The sequence below is a fragment of the Moschus berezovskii genome, chromosome 17 (genome assembly GCF_049115385.1).
Source record: "Moschus berezovskii isolate FMDL1 chromosome 17, NW_MosBer_1.0, whole genome shotgun sequence".
In the NCBI taxonomy this organism is placed as follows: Eukaryota; Metazoa; Chordata; class Mammalia; order Artiodactyla; family Moschidae; genus Moschus; species Moschus berezovskii.
The window spans coordinates 11,768,161-11,788,462 of NC_142476.1; the positions used below are offsets into that span (position 1 = coordinate 11,768,161).

Consider the following 20,302-nt stretch of genomic DNA (forward strand, 5'->3'; position numbering starts at 1 on the left):
TGCAATGCCTGGGACCTCTTGGCTGGAAGAGCAGCAAAGCTCCATGAGGAGAAGCACCCCACTGGGCTGAGGCGGGAGAAGGAGAGGCGAACAGTGGAGCGGGGAGGACGGCCTTGCTGGGAGGGGAGGGGCTGAGCAGAGAGGCGGCTGTGAACTGAGTGAGCTCGGTCGCTCGGTCCTGTCTGCCTCTTTGCGACCCCACGGACTGTAGCCCGCCAGACGCCTCTGTCCATGGGGATACCCCAAGCCAGAATACTGGAGTAGGTTGCCATGCCTACCTCCAGGGATCTTCCTGACCCAGCAGTCGAACCAGGGTCTCCCATACTGCAGGCAGATCCTTCACCGTCTGAGCCACCAGGGAAGCCCAAGAATACTGGAGTGGGTAGCCTATCCCTTCTCCAGGGGATCTTTCCGACCCAGGAATTGAACCAGGGTCTCGTGCATAGCAGGCGGATTCTTTACCAGCTGAGCCACCAGCCCTGGGGGCTGGATTTGGAGAAGGCAGACTTGGGAAGGCAATGGCAAGCCACTCCAGTACTCTTGCCTAGAAAATCGCACGGACGGAGGAGCCTGGTAGGCTGCAGTCCATGGGGTCGCTACTAGTCAGACACGACTGAGCAACTTCACTTTCACTTTTCACTTTCACACATTGGAGAAGGAAATGGCAACCCACTCCAGTGTTCTTGCCTTGAGAATCCCAGGGACGGCTGGGCTGGTCGGCTGCTGTCTGTGGGGTCGCACAGAGTCGGACATGACTGAAGCGACTTAGCAGCAGTAGCAGTAGCAGCAGTGGGCAGCCTGGAGGAGGCCGGTCTGCAGGGAGGGCCGGCCCTTTCGTGAGGCCAGGCAGGACAGAGCCGGGACCACAGCAAGGGCCCGGGGAGGGGCCCCAGAGAGTGCGGCTTCACTCACCCCGTCCTCCCCTCCCGTACTCAGTGCTCCAGAGCCTGGGGCTTAATTATATCCTGACGCGCTTTGCTTTTAACAAATACGTTTGTGTTCTGACTCTTTGTAGAAAATTTAGGAAATACAGAGAATATGAATAAAACGGAAATCACCCACAATTCTACCACCCAGACACAATGCTCATTAACTCTCTGAACTCTGCTACTTTTAAACTCACCCTTCCTTCGTGATGTGTTGAGTCTTTACAGATTGTGTTGGGGCCTGATTTATGGTTCCTTCAAGACTGTAGCGCTGGTGTGATCATTTTAGCTTTAAGTACTGTAAAAATTTGAGAGATAATTCAGATAGCGTGAGTTGCTCTTTAAAAGTAGAGACCTGAGTGGCGTGTTGTTTTTTTAGCGTGTGTACAGACTTGTGCAGACATGAGCATCCCTGATTTCAGCGTATTCTCGTCTCCCTGTCCTCGTTAGCTCTCGCTCCCCACAACACACAGCCCCTGAGGCCATTAATCTACATGCTCTCTGCGTTTGCCTGCTGTGGATATTTCACATAAATGCCGTCATACGAAATGGAGCTTATTGTGTTTGCCGTCCTTCACTTTGCATGTTATCAAGATTCACCCATGTGGGTGTTCATTAGTCTGTCAGTTCAGTTCAGTCACTCAGGCGTGTCTGACTCTGTTACCCCATGGACTGCAGCACGCCAGGCTTCCCTGTCCATCACCAACTCCTGGAGCTTGCTCAACCTGATGGACACATCAAGTTGATGATGACATCCAACCATCTCATCCTCTGTTGCCCCCTTCTCCTCCTGCCCTCAATCTTTCTCAGCATCAGAGTCTTTTCCAGTGAGTCAACTCTTCACATGAGGTGGCCAAAATGTTGGAGTTTCAGCTTTAGCATCAGTCCTTCCAATGAACACCCAGGACTGATCTCCTTTAGAATGGACTGGTTGGATCTCCTTGCAGTCCAAGGGACTCTCAGGAGTCTTCTCCAGCACCACAGTTCAAAAGCGTCAATTCTTCAGTGCTCAGCTTTCTTTATAGTCAAACTCTCACATCCGTACATGACTGCTGGATAAACCATAGCCTTGACTAACTGGACCTTTGTTGGCAAAGTGATGTCCCTGATTTTTAACATGCTGTCTAGGCTGGTCAGAGCTTTTCTGTCAGTACTTCTTTCCTTTAAAAACGTCCTCATTTGTTTGGCTGCACCAGGTTTTAGTTGCTGCACTTGGGACCCCAGGACTCCGCCCCTCTTGGTGGCTGAAAGATATTCCATTGTGGGGTTAGCCTGGGTCTGTTTACCTGTTAGCAGCTGGTAGACATTGGGTTGTTTTCATTTTGGGGTTATTGTGAATAATACTGGTGTGAACACTTGTGCAGATGCGTTTCCAGTTCTCTCAGGTGTATGGACAGGAGTGCAATTGCCGGGTCACATGGTGACCGTGTGGCCAGCATGTGAAGACCTGCTAAGCTGGCTCCCGCGGTGGGCACAGCGCCCGCCGTCCCCAGCGGCGTCCGTCCATCCTGCACTCGCCGTCCCCAGCGGCGTCTGTCCGTCCTGCACTCGCCGTCCCCAGCGGTGTCCTCCGTCCCGCACTCGCCGTCCCCAGCGGCGTCCGTCCGTCCCGCACTCGCCGTCCCCAGCGGCGTCCGTCCGTCCCGCACTCGCCGTCCCCAGCGGCGTCCGTCCGTCCCGCACTCGCCGTCCCCAGCGGCGTCCGTCCGTCCCGCACTCGCCGCTGCCTTCCTGATTGCGCTTCCTCCTGGGTGTGAAGTGGTGTCTCGTGGCTTTGATTTACACGCCCTGGTGACTTAAGGAATTGAACCTCTTCCTATGTGCCTACTGTTTGCCTTGTTTGGAGAGCACGCTGTTCGGAGACTTCGACCATTTAAACACCTGGGTTGTCTTTTCCTGTTGTTGTTTGTGATAGCTCTTTAAATACTCTGGACACTGGTGCCGCGTCGGACGTGCGGGTTACAGATAGCTTCTCCCATTCTGTGGCTGGTCTTTTCATTTTCTTGATGCCGTCCTTTGACGAACAAAAGTTTTTAATTTTGATGAAGTCCAATTTTTCTGTGTTTTGTTTTTTGTACTTTTGGCGTTTTATTTAAGAAACTATTGCCTAATCCAAGGTCAGGAAGATTTATGTTTTCCTCTAATAGTTTTATAGTTTTGAGTCTCTGATCTATTTTAAGTCCATTTTTGTATGTGGTGTGAGGTGGAGGCTCCATTTCATTCTTTTTCTCGCAGATGGCGAGTTCTTTCAGCAAACTGTTTCATCACACCAAAGGCTGTTCTTTCCCCTACTGAACTGTCTTCACTTCAGTTCAGTTCAGTCGCTCAGTCGTGTCCGACTCTTTGTGACCCCATGGACTGCAGCACAGCATCCTGTTGACAGTCGCTGACCGCAAGTGTGTGAATACACGGACTTCCCAGGCGGCTCAGTGGTAAGAACCCACTTGCCAGTGCAGGAGACAGAAGAGACACAGCTTCGATCCTGGGTGGGGAGGAGCCCCTGGAGAGGGAAATGGCACCCCCTCCAGTATTCTTGCCTGGAGAGTTCCACGGACAGAGGAGCCTGTGGGCTGCAGTCCGTGGGGTCGCACAGAGTCAGACACGACTGAAGTGACTTAGCAGCAGCACGCACGTGTGAGTGCACGTCTGGATTCTCACTGCTATTCATCTGAGCCGGGCGTCTGTCCTTACGCCAGGACCACCCAGTCTTGACGACCGTAGTTACGTAACATTAGTTCTGAAATCAGAAAATGTGAGTCCTCCAACTTTGTTCCTCTTTTTCATGAGTCTTTGGACTAGTCTGGCTCCCCTGCATTTCCACATGCATTTTTAGGGTCTGTGTCAGTTTCTGCAAAGAGAGAGAGAGGGGACCCTGGGGGCTCTGACCGGGTCCTGTTGAATCTACGTCAGCTTGCGGAGTGTTGCCATCTTAAAACCCATGGATGTGAGATGTCGTTCCATCTATTCAGATGGTCTTCGATTTCTTTCAACAGTGTTTTATGGTTTTCAAAGTACAGACTTCGTACCTTTTGTTGCATTTATTGCTAAATGTTTGTGTTGATGTTACTGTGCATTGTTTTCTTTCTGTTGAAACACAGGGTGCTGCGTTAGTTTCTGGTGAACAGCAAAGGGGTTCAGTTACACAGGCATGTGCGTATGTGTACGTTTCCCGTAACAGATGATTACAAGATGCCGGATACAGTTTCGTGCGTTCTAAAGTAAGTCCGTCCTTTATGTGCGTGTTTATCTGCTTTATATGGTAGTGTGGATGTGTTGATCCCAAGCTCCTAATGTGCCCCTTCCTCCGCGGGTAACCACGAGTTTGTTTTCCTTGTCTTTGAGTCTGTTTTGTGAATAAGTTCATTTGTATCACATTTTAGATTCCACGAATAAGGGACATCATGTGTTTGTCTTTCTCTGTCTGACTGACCTCGCTGAGTGTGGTAACCTCTGGGTCCATCCGCATTTTTGCTGGTGACATCGCTTCATCCCTGTGGCGGCCGAGCAGCGTTCCGTCGAGTGTGAACCACGCCTCCTTCCTCCGTCACCGTCGTCGGACATTTCGGTTGCTCCTGCGCCCTGCCTGTTGTAACCAGTGCTGCAGTGGACGCTGCGCTGCGTGTCTCTCTGAATGGGTTTTGTTTGGATACATGCCCAGGAGTGGGATTGCAGGGTCACATGGTAGCTCGATTTTTAGTTTTCCGAGGAACCGCCACACTGCTTTCCAAAGTGGCTGCACCAATTTACGTTCCCACCAGCAGCATAAGAGCGCTTCCTTTCCTCCACACCCTCTCCTGCGTTTATTATTTGTAGACCTTTTGATGATGGCCGTTCAGACTGGTGTGAGGTGATATCTCATTGTAGTTTTGATTTGCATTTCTCTAATAATTAGCAGTGTTGAGCATCTTTTCATGTCCTGTTAGCTATCTGTGTGTCTTCTTTGGAGAAATCTCTGCCCATTTTTTGTTTGGGTTGTTTGCTTTTTTGTTACGGAGTTGTATGAGCTGTTTGTTTATTTTGGAAATTAAATACTTGTCAGTCACATTGTTTGAAAATAGTTTCTCCTAGTTTCTAAGCTGTCTTTTTGTTTTGTTTATGGTTTCCTTTGCTGTGCAGGTGCTTGTGGATTTGGTTAGATCCCGTTTGTTTATTTTTGCTTTTTTTTTTTCTATTGCCTTGGGAGACAACCTAAGAAAATGCTGGTCCCGTGTATGTCAGAGAATGCCTGTGTTCTCTTCTAGGAGTTTTATGGTGTCATGTCTTATAAATATAAGGTCTTTAAGTCATTTTTTTTTAATGGTGTCATGTCTTATAAGTATAAGGTCTTTAAGTCATTTTGTGTTTACTTTTGTGTGTGGTGTGAAGGTGTGTTCTGACTTCATTGATTTACATGTTCTGTCCAGCTTTTGCAGTAACACTCACTGAAGGTGAATTGTTTTCTTAATTTCATTTTTGGATTGTTCATTGCAAGTGTGTAGAAGTACAGTAGGGTTTTGGTATAGATCTTGTATCCTGCAATTTTGCTGCACTTATTTATAAGCTCCGATAGTTTTTTGATTAGGTATTGTAATGTTTGGGGTTTTTTGGTTGGTTTGTTTTGGTATTTTAATGTTTGATAGGGAAAGTTCCTGCCAGTCCATGTTTCAGTTATATTTTTCTTGTCTATTTATTTTATAACATGGACATGAAAGTGTTAGTTGCTCAGTTGTGTCAGACTCTCTGTGACCCTGTGCACTACAACCTGTCAAGCTTCTCTTTCCTGGCAAGAACGGTCTCTTTCCATTCTCCAGGCAAGAATGGTAGAGTGGGTAGCCGTTCCCTTCTCCAGGGGAGTCTTCCTGATCCAGCAATCAAACCCGGGTCCGCAGCACTGCAGGCAGATTCTTTACTGTTTGAGCCACCAGGGAAGCCATTATAACATAGACTTTAGTTTTAATTTGTGAAGATACACCTAACCCCAGCCCCCCAAATCCCATTAAGTCTGTTTTCTGATCCCTTACGTATCTGAGAATATGTTTTTGTGGACCTCACATACACTTGTCAAACTACCTGAAAATAAAATTCATGGATCATTTTTTCTTAGGATGCTGTCAATGTAGCTCTGTTTTTCCCTGGCAAAATTCAGAGATGGCCCTCATTGTTTTGTTCCTTAGAGAAGAGCATGCATCGTCTTTATGAATGCTTACAAGAGTTTCTCTGTTTATAGAGTTTAGCCAGAATGTGCCCAGGTGTGAATCACTTTTCCTTAAGTTTGTCTGAAACCCAGTAGACATTTGTAAAGTACATTTTTTGCAGCTTCAACAGATTTCAGAAATTACAGCTGTCCTGCTTGTGCTCCACTCATTTCGACTGGCCCCTTGCAGCCTCCCTGCCCACCCAGCTCCGCTTGCGTCTTGACTTGTCTTTGAAACCACGTTTATTTCTTGCATCCTGTGCTTCTGCCCCACTGACGTCATCATTCCTTGTACCTTATCGAGGGTGCTGATGAACGACCTGCTGCTTACTCTTGTTCGAGGAATAAATTACGTTTAGAGATTGGATCTTTTCCTGGGTTTCGGGATGCTATTATCATGTTCATGTTCTTTAGAATTAGAAAAAAGTTGTTGGTTTAAAGTTTTTCCTTCTCTTTTTAAAGACGTTGTTTAAATGTGTACCGTGAAATTTACCGTCTTAGGTGTGCGTTCGTGGGACGAAGCGCTTCGCACCCCTGGGTCAGCATCCCCACCGTCCGCCCCAGGCCTCCTTCCATCCTGCAGAACTGAAACTGCGCACTCGCGGAGCCCTCGCTAACCCTGACCCCAGCCCCGGGCCCCCGCCCTTCCCCTTCTGCTCTGAGTTTGCCTCTAGGGGCCTCGCTTAAGCGGGACCTCAGTTTGTTTTCTGTGTCCGGCTCATTTCACTCAGCAGCGTGTGCTCGAGGCTCATGCACGTGGGAGCCGGCCCCAGTTTCCGTCCTCCTGGGGTCTGGGTCGCCGTCCGCCTGCGCAGGTGCGGTCGTCGCTGGGCACACCCGGGCTCCCGCCTCTGGGATCGGTTGCTTTCCTCGGGGCCGGAACACGGGGCAGCTTCCAGTCGCGTGCTGCTTCTGGTCAGGGTCCGAGCTTTCATCTTCCGTATCTTCATCAGCATTCCAGTGGGAAGGTGGTCCCACTGACCGTGCTTGATTATTTGACCTGTTTCTGGGGCCAGAGGAGAGGCTTCAGCGTGAGTAGGGCGGGACCTCAGGGGTCGGCAGAGGCCCGAGAAGACGCTGCGTGTGGGGGACTGGCCTCCTGGGCAGAGGCCGCGGCCCGATGGAGAGTGGGGGCGGCCCATCCTGGACAGGGGGCAGAGGTGAGTGTCCCTCGGGCGCCGGCGCAGGGAGAGACACTTCCCCCATGGAGTGGAGGACGGGCCCTCCCGAGAAGCCAGCGCATAAGGGTCACTCTGCGGAGGCGCCCTTGAAGCCCCCGCCTCAGGGTCTGGAGGGGGGCGGTGATGTGAGAGGTTCCAGGGACACAGGCGGCGTGCAGGGTCCCGAGGCTGGCCCAGCGGGCTGCGTCACAGTGGCCGAGGACAGGGCCACGGGCTGGGACACAGGGGCCGACTGGAGGCCTGAGCAGGGGGAAGACCAGCCCGCACGTGGGGGGGTCTTGAGTCTGCATGAGCGGATGGACAGATGGACGGACGTGGACGGGTCGACAGAGGGGTTGGTGGGGGAACGGGAAGTGGGGCTGGGAGGAGCGGATGGACACCATGCATCGGTGACCTGCCAGCTCTCACCCTGGCCTGCGGGAGTCGGGGGCCTGCGTCAGGGATGCAGAGCCGACGGCCTCCTCCCGTGCCCCCGGGGCAGCCTCTGCTCGGTCCCTGCCACACAGTCCGCCGGGCTGGCCTCAGGACCCTGCGTGAGCTCGTGTTCCATGGACCTCTGACATCATTGCCCCCTCCCGGGCGGCGGGGTTTAAGAGACCCCGGGGCCCCTTCCTCCACCAGCCCCAGTGCCCTTGCCAAGAGCGGGCACCTGGGGTCCCAAATAGCAGCAGGACCGGCTAGCGGCTCTTTGAAAGCCAGCCTGCCCTCTGGATCTGGGCCGATTGCCTTTCATGGTCCCCACCCCGGATTCCGGGATTGTCATCCACAAAGCTGGCCTTCTGCCCGGATCTGTGGGTCTGTGTCTTCAGGAGAAGTTGGTAGAGGCTGCCAGGCTCCTCCCCGCCTCCGCCTGGAGGGTGGGGAATCATCTTTATACACCGCTGCCGTTAAATACATGAAACGGCCTGGAGGCGCGCTCAGGTGTCCCCTTTGATGTACACAAAGGAAGCGCTCTCCACTTCTGGGCTTCTGGCCCATCCATCACTCTCGGGGGTGGAGGGCAGGGTAGCAGGGCCTTCGCAGAGCCTGGAGGGCAGGTGGGGATTGGCTTCATCTTAATAGTCTCGCTTTGATCTGCCGGGAGGTTGCTGGCTAGGGGAAGGATCTTATTTGGTGGCATAAATCAGAAGTGACGAAACCACTTTCCTCCGACAGACGCAGACCTTCCTGTGTAGGGCGAGGCGGCGTGGTGTCCGCACACCTCCTCTGTTGGGTGGGGACCCCACAGCCCCTCTGTCGGGTGGCGACCCCACAGCCCCTCTGTTGGGTGGGGACACAAATGGAATAAGAATCCCTTTCCTGAACCCCCCCCCCACTCCCACCCACCCCTGCAGCAAAATGCGACTCTGAGTTTCTGGGGGCCTAGCCATCAGTGTCCACTCTGCCCTCTATGCTCTACTACACCTCGCGGTACTTCCCCTTGGGGTGTTGGCCCCAACCTGCTGGACTCAGCATTGCACACCGTGGGAGACCAGGCAAGGGGACCCCAACTTTTCCTGAGACCTTGTCTGTGGCTGCTCCCCAAGGGACCAGGGAGGGAGGGCAGGGACCCCGGGTCCCAGGCCAACTGCCTTCTTTGGTTCTGCCCTTTGTTCACTCTTGACCGTCTCTGACCCCTCTCCTCCGGGGTTACAGGGTCCCTCTCAACTCTCACTCCATGAAGGTCTCTTCATGGCAAACCATCCTATGAACAGTGCTGGACGCACCCCAAACCCCACCAGAGCAAACTGAAGCCATGCAGATTGAAGGCCCCCTCGACAAGTTTCAGGGAGAGCACACACTGGTGCCCCAGTGGTCTTCCCATCAAATAGAGAAAAGCGTGGTAGCGGTCCACGGCCCAGAGCTGACCCGGGCCATTTGTTGACACTTCGCTCACTGAGTGTCTTCCCTGGAGCCCCGTCCTTTGGGCCAAAGCGCCCTGTGTTCCGAGCCTGTGTCCCCGTCCCGAAGTTTCTCTCGGAAGGCTGTCTTCTCTGTTAATCTAAAGGCTGCCAAGTAGCGTATACCTGGATTTCTAAAATCACCACAGGCAGCTCCGATGCCTGCCGCCTCCCGGGGGGGGCTCGGTAGTAAGAGTCCACCTCCCGGTGCAGGAGCCAGGGGTTCAGTCCTGGGGTTGGAAGGATCCCCTGGGGAAGGAGATGACAACCCACTCCAGTGGTCTTGCCTGGGAAATCCCCTGGACAGAGGAGCCTGGTGGGCTGCAGTCTGTGGGGTCGCAGAGAGTTGGACGTGACTGAGCATGCACAACATCCATACTCTGGAAAAGGACTACTGCCCCAGCCGTCCAATTTCAGTCATCCTAAAGCGCGTGTGGGCCATGGCGGGGGGTGGGCCGCCCAGAGCGTCCGCAGGAGGCCGCACGGCCGCTCAGCCAGGCCTGTCCTAGGTCAGAGGGCACAACCAGGAGCCGTGTCCGCGGAAGGCCTGGCCTCCCCTCCCCGCGGGCCCAGGGGCTCTCTTCCCCACCCTCCCGGAGGCCCGGCCTCCCTCCCCAGGGAGCGCACGTGCTTCTGTGCCGCGTGGACAGCCTCGCGCGCACACCACGCCGCCGCCTGCCGTTTCTGTCGCCACCGTCATGCCTCGAGCCGGGGGGCTCCTCGGGACTGGCACGGGTGTGTCCTGCACAAACCCGGCTGGGTTTTTAGAGCTGGTTGGGGTGGGTGGCAGCCACCAGGCGCGTGTGTCAGTCCAGGTGAACTCATTGGAGAGACAGTTCCGCAGGCACCACGGCCTCCCCCTGGCTGGTGGAGGGCCCTGGGGGCCGGGGGCAGTAGCTTCAGCCGCACCGTCTCAGGTCCAGAGCCGTCCGCCCGCTCCCGGAGGAGGAGAGGGCCTGGGAGCCCTTGGCCACCTACCCTCAGTGCTGGCTCAGAGGAGGGGCTCAGAGGGCACCCCGGGGACAGTCTGGAGTCCCCTCCCCTGGACTCGAGGCTCTTTGGCTACTCCGAGGGCAGATGTGCAGCCGCAGCCCCAGGGCCCCCGCACCACTGGCCTCCATGGCCCTGCCCGTCCTGGTCGGGGGTGCCGGCCGGTTCACAGGGAGGCTCTGCTCCAGGCGGCTGGCAGCGCTTGGCCTGTGTGGAAGCCGCGGCATCCGCTCCATGCAGCTGGGGCGGGGAGGGGCGGTGTGCAGGGTATTGTGGGGCCCGGCTGGGGGGTTGGCGTGCAGTGTGTTTGGGGCAGTGTGTGTATGTGAGGGGCAGTGTGTGTGTGTGTGAGGTTGTGTGTGTGTGGGGCAGTGTGTGTGTGTGAGGTTGTGTGTGTGTGGGGCAGTGTGTGTGTGGAGTGTGTGTTTGGGGCAGTATGTGAAGTGTCTGAAGCAATTTGTGTGTGTGCAGTGTCTGAGGCAGTTTGTGTGTTCAGTGTGTGTGTGTTTGCAGTGGTTGTGTGTGTGCAGTGTGTGTGTGTCAGTGTGTTTGGGGCAGTGTGTGTGTGTGTGTGTGTCTGTGTGCAGTGTGTATGTGTGTCTGTGTGCCGTGTATAGGCTGTGGGGCCCTGCTGGGGGCCTCAGGCGGCGCTCGCTGGTCCTCGGTTCCTGCCTGTGTCCCCTGACGGCGGCCTCTGCCCCTCAGGAGCCTTCTCTTCAGGGGGCCCTTGGCTTGTGCATTGGGGCCCCACCTCCTGCCGTCACCCCTCCCCACCGAGTCACTGGGGACCCACTGCCTCACCCCAGGCTCTTCTCTCAGCCCCCAGGCTTAGACCAGGCACCTGATCCCCTTCCTGCCTCGGGCTTGCTCCTCCTGCCCTCCTCCAGCACTGCCCCTCAGGAGACCCCTCCCCTGGGAACCAGTGCAGATGTCACCTCCTCCGTGAGGCCTTCCTGGGTCTCCTGCGGGCAGAGGGCACGCCCCGGCTGCAGAGCATTTCCCACACACTAGATTAAGCCCCAGCTGTGGGTTTGGAGCCACAGACTCCTTGCTGCAGGCACGGAGGCAAACGCGACAGTCCTTCTCCAAGGGTCTGGGTGGGGGTTCGGTAGGAAGGCGTGTGTGAAAGGCTCGCCTGCCTGGCGAGGAGCCTGCATGGGAGTTGATGGCCGAGGTCTTTGTGTTGCTGAGTAAAGGACAGACAGTCCAGGAGCTTCTCCAGAGACGGGCTGTGTGCAGCTCATGCCAGAGCCCAGCGCCGAGCCCAGGGCCAGCCTAGCACTCAGAGCCTGTGAGTGCTTAGTGGGTTCAGTCAGGCCACCAGGCTGCGTTTAATCCAGCCTGACCGAGCTGAGGATTTAGGGGCGATACTCAGTGACTGAGCAGAGATGAGGGGCCTTTGGGGGCCTGGAGCTCAGTGGGGGCACGCCAGTGGCTTTGTGGGAGCTGAGTGAGAGCAGAGAGGCCTCTGGGGGCAGGCTGCGGACTCCCAGGGCATGGGGAGGGGGTCAGTGTGTGCAGGGGCATCTCGGCGTGAGCTGGCCGTGTCTGCTTGGCCCCAGGTGGGCCAGCCCTCCTGCCAAGCCCGCCTCCCAGGAGCCTTGTGCCCTCCTGCCAAGCCCGCCCCCCGGGAGCCATGCACCCTCCTGCAGAGGCTGGTGCTGCCAGCGGTGCTGACGAGGGTGGCCCGGGCATGTCCTCGCCGCTTGGCCGGTGCCAGCCTGTCCCCGAGCCCCCGCCTTCCCTGTGGCTGCCCCCCAGCCCCCGCCGCTGCCGACGCCACCTCGGGCACGGGGTTGCTGCTCCAAGGCAGCTGCTTTCTTTCCCCACCGTGAGGACCTCCCCCAGCGCCGCCCTGCCCTGCCCTCCCTTCCTTGGCGAGGCCTGTGTAGGCCCCACGTGCTGTGGGTGCAGGGCTGGGCCCGGGGGCCTCCTGCAAAGAGGCTGCCCTTGGGGTAGCTGCAGGCGGGGGGTCAGCAGTCCAGTGCCCAGGAAGGGGCCCCGTGTTCAGGGCCTCCTGCCCCCCTGAGTCAGGACAGCCGCGGGCCGGAGGGTTCCCGGCTCAGGGAGCAGGATGTTCGTGGGTGTCCCGCCCGGTGGCTCCCTGCCCACCTGCCCTTCTGTGTGTGTGGCTGGAGGGCTGCATGCAGGAGGAGGCGGCTGCCTGCAGGGGCTCCTCTGTCGGACCGGTGGGGCAGGCCTGGGAAGGGCCCCGCCAGGCTGGCTGGGCCAAGAATCCTGAAGTGGGTAGCCCATCCTTCTCCAGCAGATCTTCCCGACTCAGGAATAGAACTGGGGTCTCGTGCATTGCAGGCGGATTCTTTACCAGCTGAGCTTCCAGGGAAGCCCCGTATCAGGGAAATGCTTTGTGTGCATTTCACCTCAAAACAGGCTCTCAGGTGGGTAGTGGTCAAACTAGTCAGCTGAGGAGACCCACCCGGAGGTTAAATGAGGGATGTGTGCCTGATGTGTCTGCTCACAGGAGCCCAGGGGAGACCTGCCATGTAAAGCGCACACACTGCGTGGGACCTACCTACTCTAAGAAGTTATTCCCACTGACTGGGCCCAGGGTAAGGGCTCGTAAGTGGGAGCAGTGACACCTTGGGGCCCTGGTTGTCACGGAGGGGGTGCGTCTCCACTTGGGCCCAGACGCCCTTGAGAGGCAGAGCCTGAGAGCCAGGCTCCAGCCCACGTGGCCACCCCCGTCCCGCAGGCGCTGGACCTTTGGATTTGACCGGAGCCGTCTGAGGTCTGCGCCCACTTCTGGCCCGCGCTGGCCCTGTGTCCTGCCTGTGGCCCTCGCCCGCAGCACCCCGCCCCTCTGTCCCAGTCTGCAACCCGCCTTTCCTTAAGGCCCTTGGTGTGGCCTGTGATCTGGGGGGACTTGGGCTCCACTTCCTGCCCAGTCTCTGGGAAAGCTGGGATGGAGGTGCCACCCCTGGGGTCTCCCCAGGGTGTGAGGGGCCTCTGTTGGGGTCTCTGTGGGTGGGAGCGAGACGGGGAAGCACCTCCACAGTGTGGACGGAACATCTGAGCGAGTCGCAGGTGCGCACGCCCAGCAGGAAGGCCTGCCTGGGCCCCAGGCTGGGGTGGGGGCGGCTGCCCGCTGTCTGTGAGCTGCATGGCCAGGAGGTGTGGAGGCCTCTCCCTGGAGGGCGGCCGGGAGGTGTGGGGGACTCAGCCTGGAGGGCAGCCTGGAGCCCTGGGCCTGGGGTGACAGGTGAGCGGACCCCAGAGCAGAGCCCCAGGCCTGGCCACGCTGAGCACAGGAGGAGGCTCGCTGTTCAGGCTCCCCTCCGGCGGTGTCTCTCCTGCCGACCCGAGCATCAGCTCAGCATTTGGTGGATGACCTGGGGTTAGGCTGGAATTCAGGTGCTGACTTGCCAGTGTGGGACAGGGCCTCAGACTCTGCCTTTCCGCCGAGCTCCCAGGTGGTGCTGAGCTGACATCCATGGACCACCTGCCAGAGGAAGGTCCGAGGCATCCCCTGATGCCCTGGAGGGGATGGCGGGTGGAGCGGGTGTGGCCAGCCTGTCTGTGTGTGTGTGGTGGGGTGGCGGTCTGAGGAGCCAGCGCCCGGGAAGCGCAGGGGCAGGGAGCACGTGCTGCATGCATGGTGGTTAGAGGTGTGCCCATGGAGCCGCTGCCAGGCTGGAACCCCAGCTGCGCCGGTTACTGGATGTGTGATGGGGCAAGGTGCATAACGTCTCTGCACATGGTTTTTCTCTTTTGGGAAATGTGAACCTCACAGGTGAGGATTAGACGGCCTGATGCGTACAGCGCCCCTGGGACTCAGTGGATGCACTCTCGGTACCCTGGGCCCTGAACGCCAGTAGGGAGGAGGTGAGGCCACGTGGGGCCGCAGGTGCCGATCCCACGGGCCTGCTCTGCGACGGTCTGTGATGGACCCTGGGGCGAGGCGAGGCAAAGGGTACGTCCATGTGGGGCTGAACGAGGCGCCTGGAACTGCCGGGTGACAGTCCTGTGCCAGGGAGCCTGCAAAGCTGGCCTCTTGGAGGTGCAGGGACATTCCAGGGCAGGGCAGCAGGGGCGCCATCAGGAGGGGACTCTCCGGGGACCGGACCCTGCAGTGGTCGAGCTCACCCTCGAGCTCCCAGGACGTGCCCACACCCACCTCTGGGTGAGGGGCTCGTGCAGAGCGTGTGTCTCTCTGCCCACATATCTGCCCCTGGAACAGCCCCTCCCGAGCACCAGAATCCTGGTCTTGGCCTTCTTTGTGTAAAGCCCTTCCTGGCTCCTGTTTCCCTGCTGCAGTGTTGCCCTCGGGCCCTGAGCCTCGCCGGCTGCCGCTGCCCTGCTCCCTCCCGCCCCTCGCCTTCCTGAAGCCCCTTGTAGCTGCTGTTCCACCGAGAAGCTCTGTCTCCCTCAGGCTTCCCTCTGCTGTCCCCTCACTAGCTGATCCTTCCCCATCCGCAGGCCGCTGCGTGGCCTCCCCTTCTCCTGGGGCCTGTGTTAGCGTCCCTGCCCCTCACACTGCCGGGCCTTCCCACTGATGTGGAGGGCGGGGATGGAGCCGATGATCTTTCAGCCTTTTCCCACCTGCCTGTGCTAGAGACAGATTCCAGGCCCCCTCGGGCCTTCTGAGCCAGGCATCCTGGGTGGGGTCTTAGAATCTGCTTCCGCTTGTGGCCCCCAGGTCAGTAGCCGCAGTTGGACCGTAGGGGTCTGGAGACAGTGACCAGAGGGGCAGGCCCTCGCCGAGGGGCTTGTGGCGTCAGATCAGGAGTGATGTGCGTGGAGGTCTTTCCCGCTGCAGGGCCTCTCCTGGTCAGTTTGCCGTCCCGTCCAAGGCTCCGGGGTCCTCCTGTTCACCCACAGCCCCCTGCTGGTGGGCCTGGGGTTTCTCCCAGGGACGGGGAGGGCACTGGTAAGCAGCTCAGAGCAGAAGGAGCCCTGCTGGCTGCCGGCACGTGGGCTTGTGCTGCTGAGGTGGGAGAAAGGCCCCCCACTGCCCAGCCCTGCAGTCTTCCTTGGGGCCAGGATGAGGGGCTTTGGGGCTGTGTGGTTGGGGGCCGGGGTTTCCATGACACAGGTGCCACATGCCCGTGCGGAGGACCAGGCCTCGGTGCAAAGCCCCTCAAGACAGCAGAGTCCACGGGCAGATCCGTGGCCACCGGCCAGCTTGCCTCAACCCCATGGGACCAGCTGCCGGGTGGTGGGGCTTAAGCCTCAGCCTCAGGCCAGGAGGCATGGGGGTGAAGGCCTGGCGCAGTCCTGAGAGCCGGGATGGGCTGTCTCCTTGCGCTGCTCAGCTGGCAGAGTCTTCCTGAACTCATGTCCGAGGTCCTCCACCTCCTTGATGCTCTGCTGTGGTCAGATAGGCTGTCCCCTGTCTGCCTGTCCAGCATCCAGCAGCCCCCATGGGCATCAGCCAAGCAGAGAGCCCTGTCTGACAGAGGTCCTTGAGCCGGGGGGCAGGGTCCCAGGGAGCAGGGGCACTGGGATCTGGGTGCAAGGGTCAGGCGCTAGGGAAAGGGGCGCTGGGGAACTGGGGTGCCGGGGTCAGGTGCCAGGGATCGGCCTGCGGCTCCGAGAAGGTCTCTTCTTGTCCGCGTCCATGGGTAGAACTGTCCCCAGGTCAATGGAGGACCATCGTTGCTTTCCCACCCGGCCTGAAGCGGACAGGGCTGGGAGCCAGCGTCCTCTGAGCAGGGGACCTGCGGTGCAGACGGGGAGCCTGAGCATGAGGGGCACTGTGGCCCAGGGCTGTGGACCAGTGCTGGGTCACCAACAGGGACGCAAGGGATGAAGGGCCTTGGGCTGGAGCGGAGGGGCACCCGGGCCCTGAGAAGCTGGGCCGTGGAGCCCGGGGGGCCGCTGCCCCAGCCCAGACTCTCCCTGTCCCCTCCCGCAGGCGCCTGGATGCCAACCTCATTTCCCTGGTCCCGGACAGAAGCTTCGAGGGGCTGACCTCCCTCCGCCACCTGTGGCTGGACGACAACGCGCTCACCGAGATCCCTGTGAGGGCCCTCGGCCACCTGCGTGCCCTGCAGGCCGTGACCCTGGCCCTGAATCGCATCGGCCGTGTCCCCGACTACGCCTTCCGGAACCTGTCCAGCCTCGTGGTGCTGTGAGTGCCTGCCGGCCGCCGCCATGGCGGGGACCCCGATGGCTTTGCTCTCAGCGGTGTCCCTGGAGTTTCCGTTGTAAAATGAGGTGACCGTCACGGGCTGTCAGGAGGCCGGGCGACACTGGAAATGCTTCGAGAGGCTGGGAAATGGGTTCACTTGCTGTTTTCCCTGTTCTGTGCACAGGTTGTAATTGTGCCAGTTGGGAGTGCACGCCGGGAATGACTTCCACTGTTCTTGAATTGGGTGACGGGTGGGTGCAGTGTTGTGCTTTGGTGCAGGGGTGGGATAAATTCACTTCATCTGCCAGCCTGGAGAAGCACCAGACAGCCAGCACTTTAATCAGAGAGCAGAGCCGGGGAGCGCCCTGGGAGACGGTGTGCCGGTCAGGGCCTGGGGCTTGGGGTTCACTGCCCACCCCGGGAACTGTGGGCACGGGTTAGCTCCCGGCTAATTGCCATGGACGGTTACTGTAGGGCAATTACCAAGGGCTTGGAGACCGTGTGTAATTGCTCCAGGTTACAGACTTACTGCCATGGGAACGTCCAGACTTTGTTAAACAGGTGTGAGGCCGCCTCTGCTCTTGGAAATCTGGTTTGATTTTCCAAACCAGGGAGTGGACAAGGCTTAGTTCCTTCTGAGAGAGGGAGGAGCAGCATTTGTTTGTCTGATTCTCTGTCCTGGGAGATGGGAGAAGCGGATGAACTGCTCCTGAGCCGCACCCTCTCTCGGGATGGCCGCACCGTCCTCTCTGGGTGGCCGTGGGATTGGCAGAGGGTGAGCAGGACAGGGTGTGCATCCCAGTTTTGGTGACACCCCCGTGATGTCCTGACGCTTCCTGCGAATCGTGGGTCTCTTAGAGATGAACTCCTGGAATGAGGGGGTCCTCATGGTGGGCCCCTGACTGCTGAGCAGCAGAGCCCTTGCCACGTCCTGTGGGACCCGCAGAGCCAGGAGTGAGCTCTGGCCACTGCCCCAGGCCTGGGGGAGTGGCGGGGGGACTGGGAAGGACAGCGATGCTGCCCCGGAGTGCAGGATGAGGGCGCTGAGTGCTGAGTCAGCCTCGGCCCAGGTGCAGGGTGGCCGGAGCAGCTGACGGTGGAAAGGGGCCTGTGGGGTGGTCCTGGCTGGAAGGACGGTTTAGAGCTGGACGGGTGGAGGGGCGACAGGCTCCCGGCAGGTGTCGGCGAGGCCACGCCAACGAGTGGTTCAGTGTGGCCCAAGAGGAGGCTGGAGGGCGAGCTGGGGCCTTGGAGCACAGGTTTGACCCTGGCCTGCCAGTGGGGGGGCCTGGAGGTGGGAAGGGGCCTCAGGAGGGTGACCTGACGGACACACGGGGACAGGGGAGGGTGGAGGCGGACGCGCGGGCCCGAGGAACGTTGTGGAGGAAGAGTCAGGGTTGGGAGCAGGGTCTGGCCAAGGAGGGGGTTGCAGAAGCTCAGCCCAGGATCTCAGATCTCCAGTGGGGTGGGGGCGGGGAGAGCTCAGGAGAGTCGGGCCAGGCTGAGCAAGGCAGAGAGAGAAGGCCTGGAGGCACTGATGCCACCCTCTCCTGCCTCCAGCCTCGGCGGGGGAGGGGCTGCTGTGGCCAGAGGCCGCCCAGGGCAAGGGGGCTGCGGGAGGCCGCCCAGGGCAAGGGGCTGCGGGAGGCCGCCCCGGGCAAGGGGGCTGCGGGAGGCCGCCCCGGGCAAGGGGCTGCGGGAGGCCGCCCCGGGCAAGGGGGCTGTGGGAGGCCGCCCAGGGCAAGGGGCTGCGGGAGGCCGCCCCGGGCAAGGGGGCTGCGGGAGGCCGCCCCGGGCAAGGGGCTGCGGGAGGCCGCCCCGGGCAAGGGGGCTGCGGGAGGCCGCCCAGGGCAAGGGGCTGCGGGAGGCCGCCCAGGGCAAGGGGCTGCGGGAGGCCGCCCCGGGCTCCGGGCTGGGCTGCAGGAGGCCGCCCCGGGCAAGGGGGCTGCAGGAGGCCGCCCCGGGCTCCGGGCTGGGCCGCGGGAAAGCGCAGAGGAGGAGGGTGGGTGGTCAGGGCTCGGGCCAGAGGCATGGGTGACCACCTGGCAAAGAGGGTCTTCCCTTCAGCCCGAGCCCTGAGCCTTCATCAGGCCGCCCTGCAGGGACCCCGGGAAGGCCTGAGTGGACTGCAGTGCTGGCCTGGACCAGAAGTCCCAGGAGGCTGGGCTGCCAGAGGCGCTCAGGACGCCAGGTTGGTGCAGTGGTCTGCAGGCCTGAGGCTGGACGTGCAGAAGCAGGAGGCCCTGGAATGGCGGAGTGGGCTGGAGATGAGCTTCAGTGGGATGGGACGCGGGGAGAGAGGCTGGAGTGTGCTGAGAGTTGGAGGGAGTGGGGGGGCCCAGGGCTCACTCCTGGAAGCGGGAACTGTGTTCCCCCATCAAATCGGAAGCCCCCTGCGGAAGGCCTGGTGCCTCCTGACGGAGGAGCGGGGAGCACGCAGTCCCTACCCGCCACGCCTGCCAGCTTGATCTCTGAATACCTTGGAGGCCAGTCTGATTCCTTCCCTTGTTCGCAACTTCCTTCTCCTGCCCAAAGATACTTTTTAATCTTTGAACTTGAGTAGCTTCACGCAGCAGCAGCAGCTTCACTAGAATATGGCACAGCGTGGGATTTTCTTCATCCAGTATTCCTGAAACAATGTTTGCTTTTCACCTCCGGATTCCACTGTTCACTTTAGAGGGTTTATCCCGGGTCGCATTTCTGAACCCGCCTTTTGTCTCCCTTTGGACCGGCCTGGCGCCGTCAGCCCGCGTGTGACCCCCAGCGTCTCGGCCTCTGGTTTTAGCTCAGGTTTTTCCTCTGACGCTCTGTACTCAGTACTGCTCCTGGCTGCAAATGTATTGACTAGTTTTTAATGATGTACTTTTGGTCCTCGATTCATAATCTACAGCGTCTTTTCCCCTCCATTTAAAATGCTGCTTCTGGGGTGTTTTATGGGCTTGCTTTGGGGCCGAAGGGGCTGTGGTGAGCGTCCTGCTGCCGCTTGTCCACGACGGTTTCCTGCAGGCTGGGGTCCAGCAGCCTTGGCATCTCTCTGCTCCCAGTTTCCTGGTGTATGTTTGCACAGTTGCCAGCTGACACCTTTTCATGGCTTCTCCTGGGACTGCTGCATCGCCAAGGGCCCCCTGGGCTCCCCCAGACGGCAGCTGGGGCTGTGGGTGAATGAGGGTCAGCTGCCCACAGGTGCCTCGGGCCCTGGTGTGTGAGGTGGTGTGCAGACAGGGCTCCCTTCTGCAGGGTCAGGCTGTGGGAGATATGCGCGTTCCCTCCCGACAGAGGTCCCCCGGGCTCAGCTCCGGAGGAGCCTTCATCTCTTTCCCTGCCCCCACCCCCGGAAGCCCGAGGTCGGGGAAAGACCCCGCGCCTCTCTCCAGCTCTGGGGGCTCCCCGAGAGGGCTCAGGCCCTTCTCTTCACAGCCGGGTTTCTGCCGAGGCCCCGGCGCGCTTCCCGGCCCCGGCCTCTGCTCCGTGCTCTGTCTATCCTTGCTGTGCTGACGGGCTGGGGCGGCCGTGTCTGTGCTGACGCTCGCGCTCCTTCCATTAGGGATTGGGAGAGCATGCTGTCGTTTACTCTTCATTTGCTCTCGACCGTGGGGGTCTCTCCCAGACTCACCACCCACTGCCCAAAGCCATGCCTCTGGCTTTTTCCTTTGATGGGAAGCGGACATGGTATAGCCCGTGGTCCTTCAGAGACTTGGCGTTGGAAGCCCACCCTGGCCTGATTTGTCCCTGGAGACGAGGGCTGCGCCGCCCGCCAGAGTGACTGTTCCTGCGTCTGTGGTCCGGCCCCTGACCTGCCTCTCCTCCCACACAGGCATCTCCATAACAACCGCATCCAGCATCTGGGGGCGCACAGCTTCGAGGGGCTGCGGAACCTGGAGACCCTGTGAGTGCTGGCGACTGGCCCGAGTCCCGTCGGGGGGTGGCCTTTCCCTGCAGGGTCCCTCTCAGAGGGCGCCCCCGTCTTCCCCAGGGAAGGGCTGTGCCCACAGGGAGACCAAAACCCATGAGATCTGAGATGGACGTGGGGCTTTGAGGAGAAGCGGGAAGAATGAGGGCCC

At 59.4% G+C, this 20,302-nt stretch overlaps 1 protein-coding gene across 1 annotated transcript in view; it reads left to right on the forward strand.

Annotated features, from left to right (window-relative positions):
- The window catches only part of LGR6 (leucine rich repeat containing G protein-coupled receptor 6), an 80,244-nt gene that overhangs the window by 32,956 nt on the left and 26,986 nt on the right, over positions 1-20,302 (forward strand). The window contains 2 exon segments of the mRNA XM_088845016.1: positions 16,026-16,241; positions 20,056-20,127. Coding sequence (XP_088701142.1) covers positions 16,026-16,241; positions 20,056-20,127 — 288 coding nt within the window.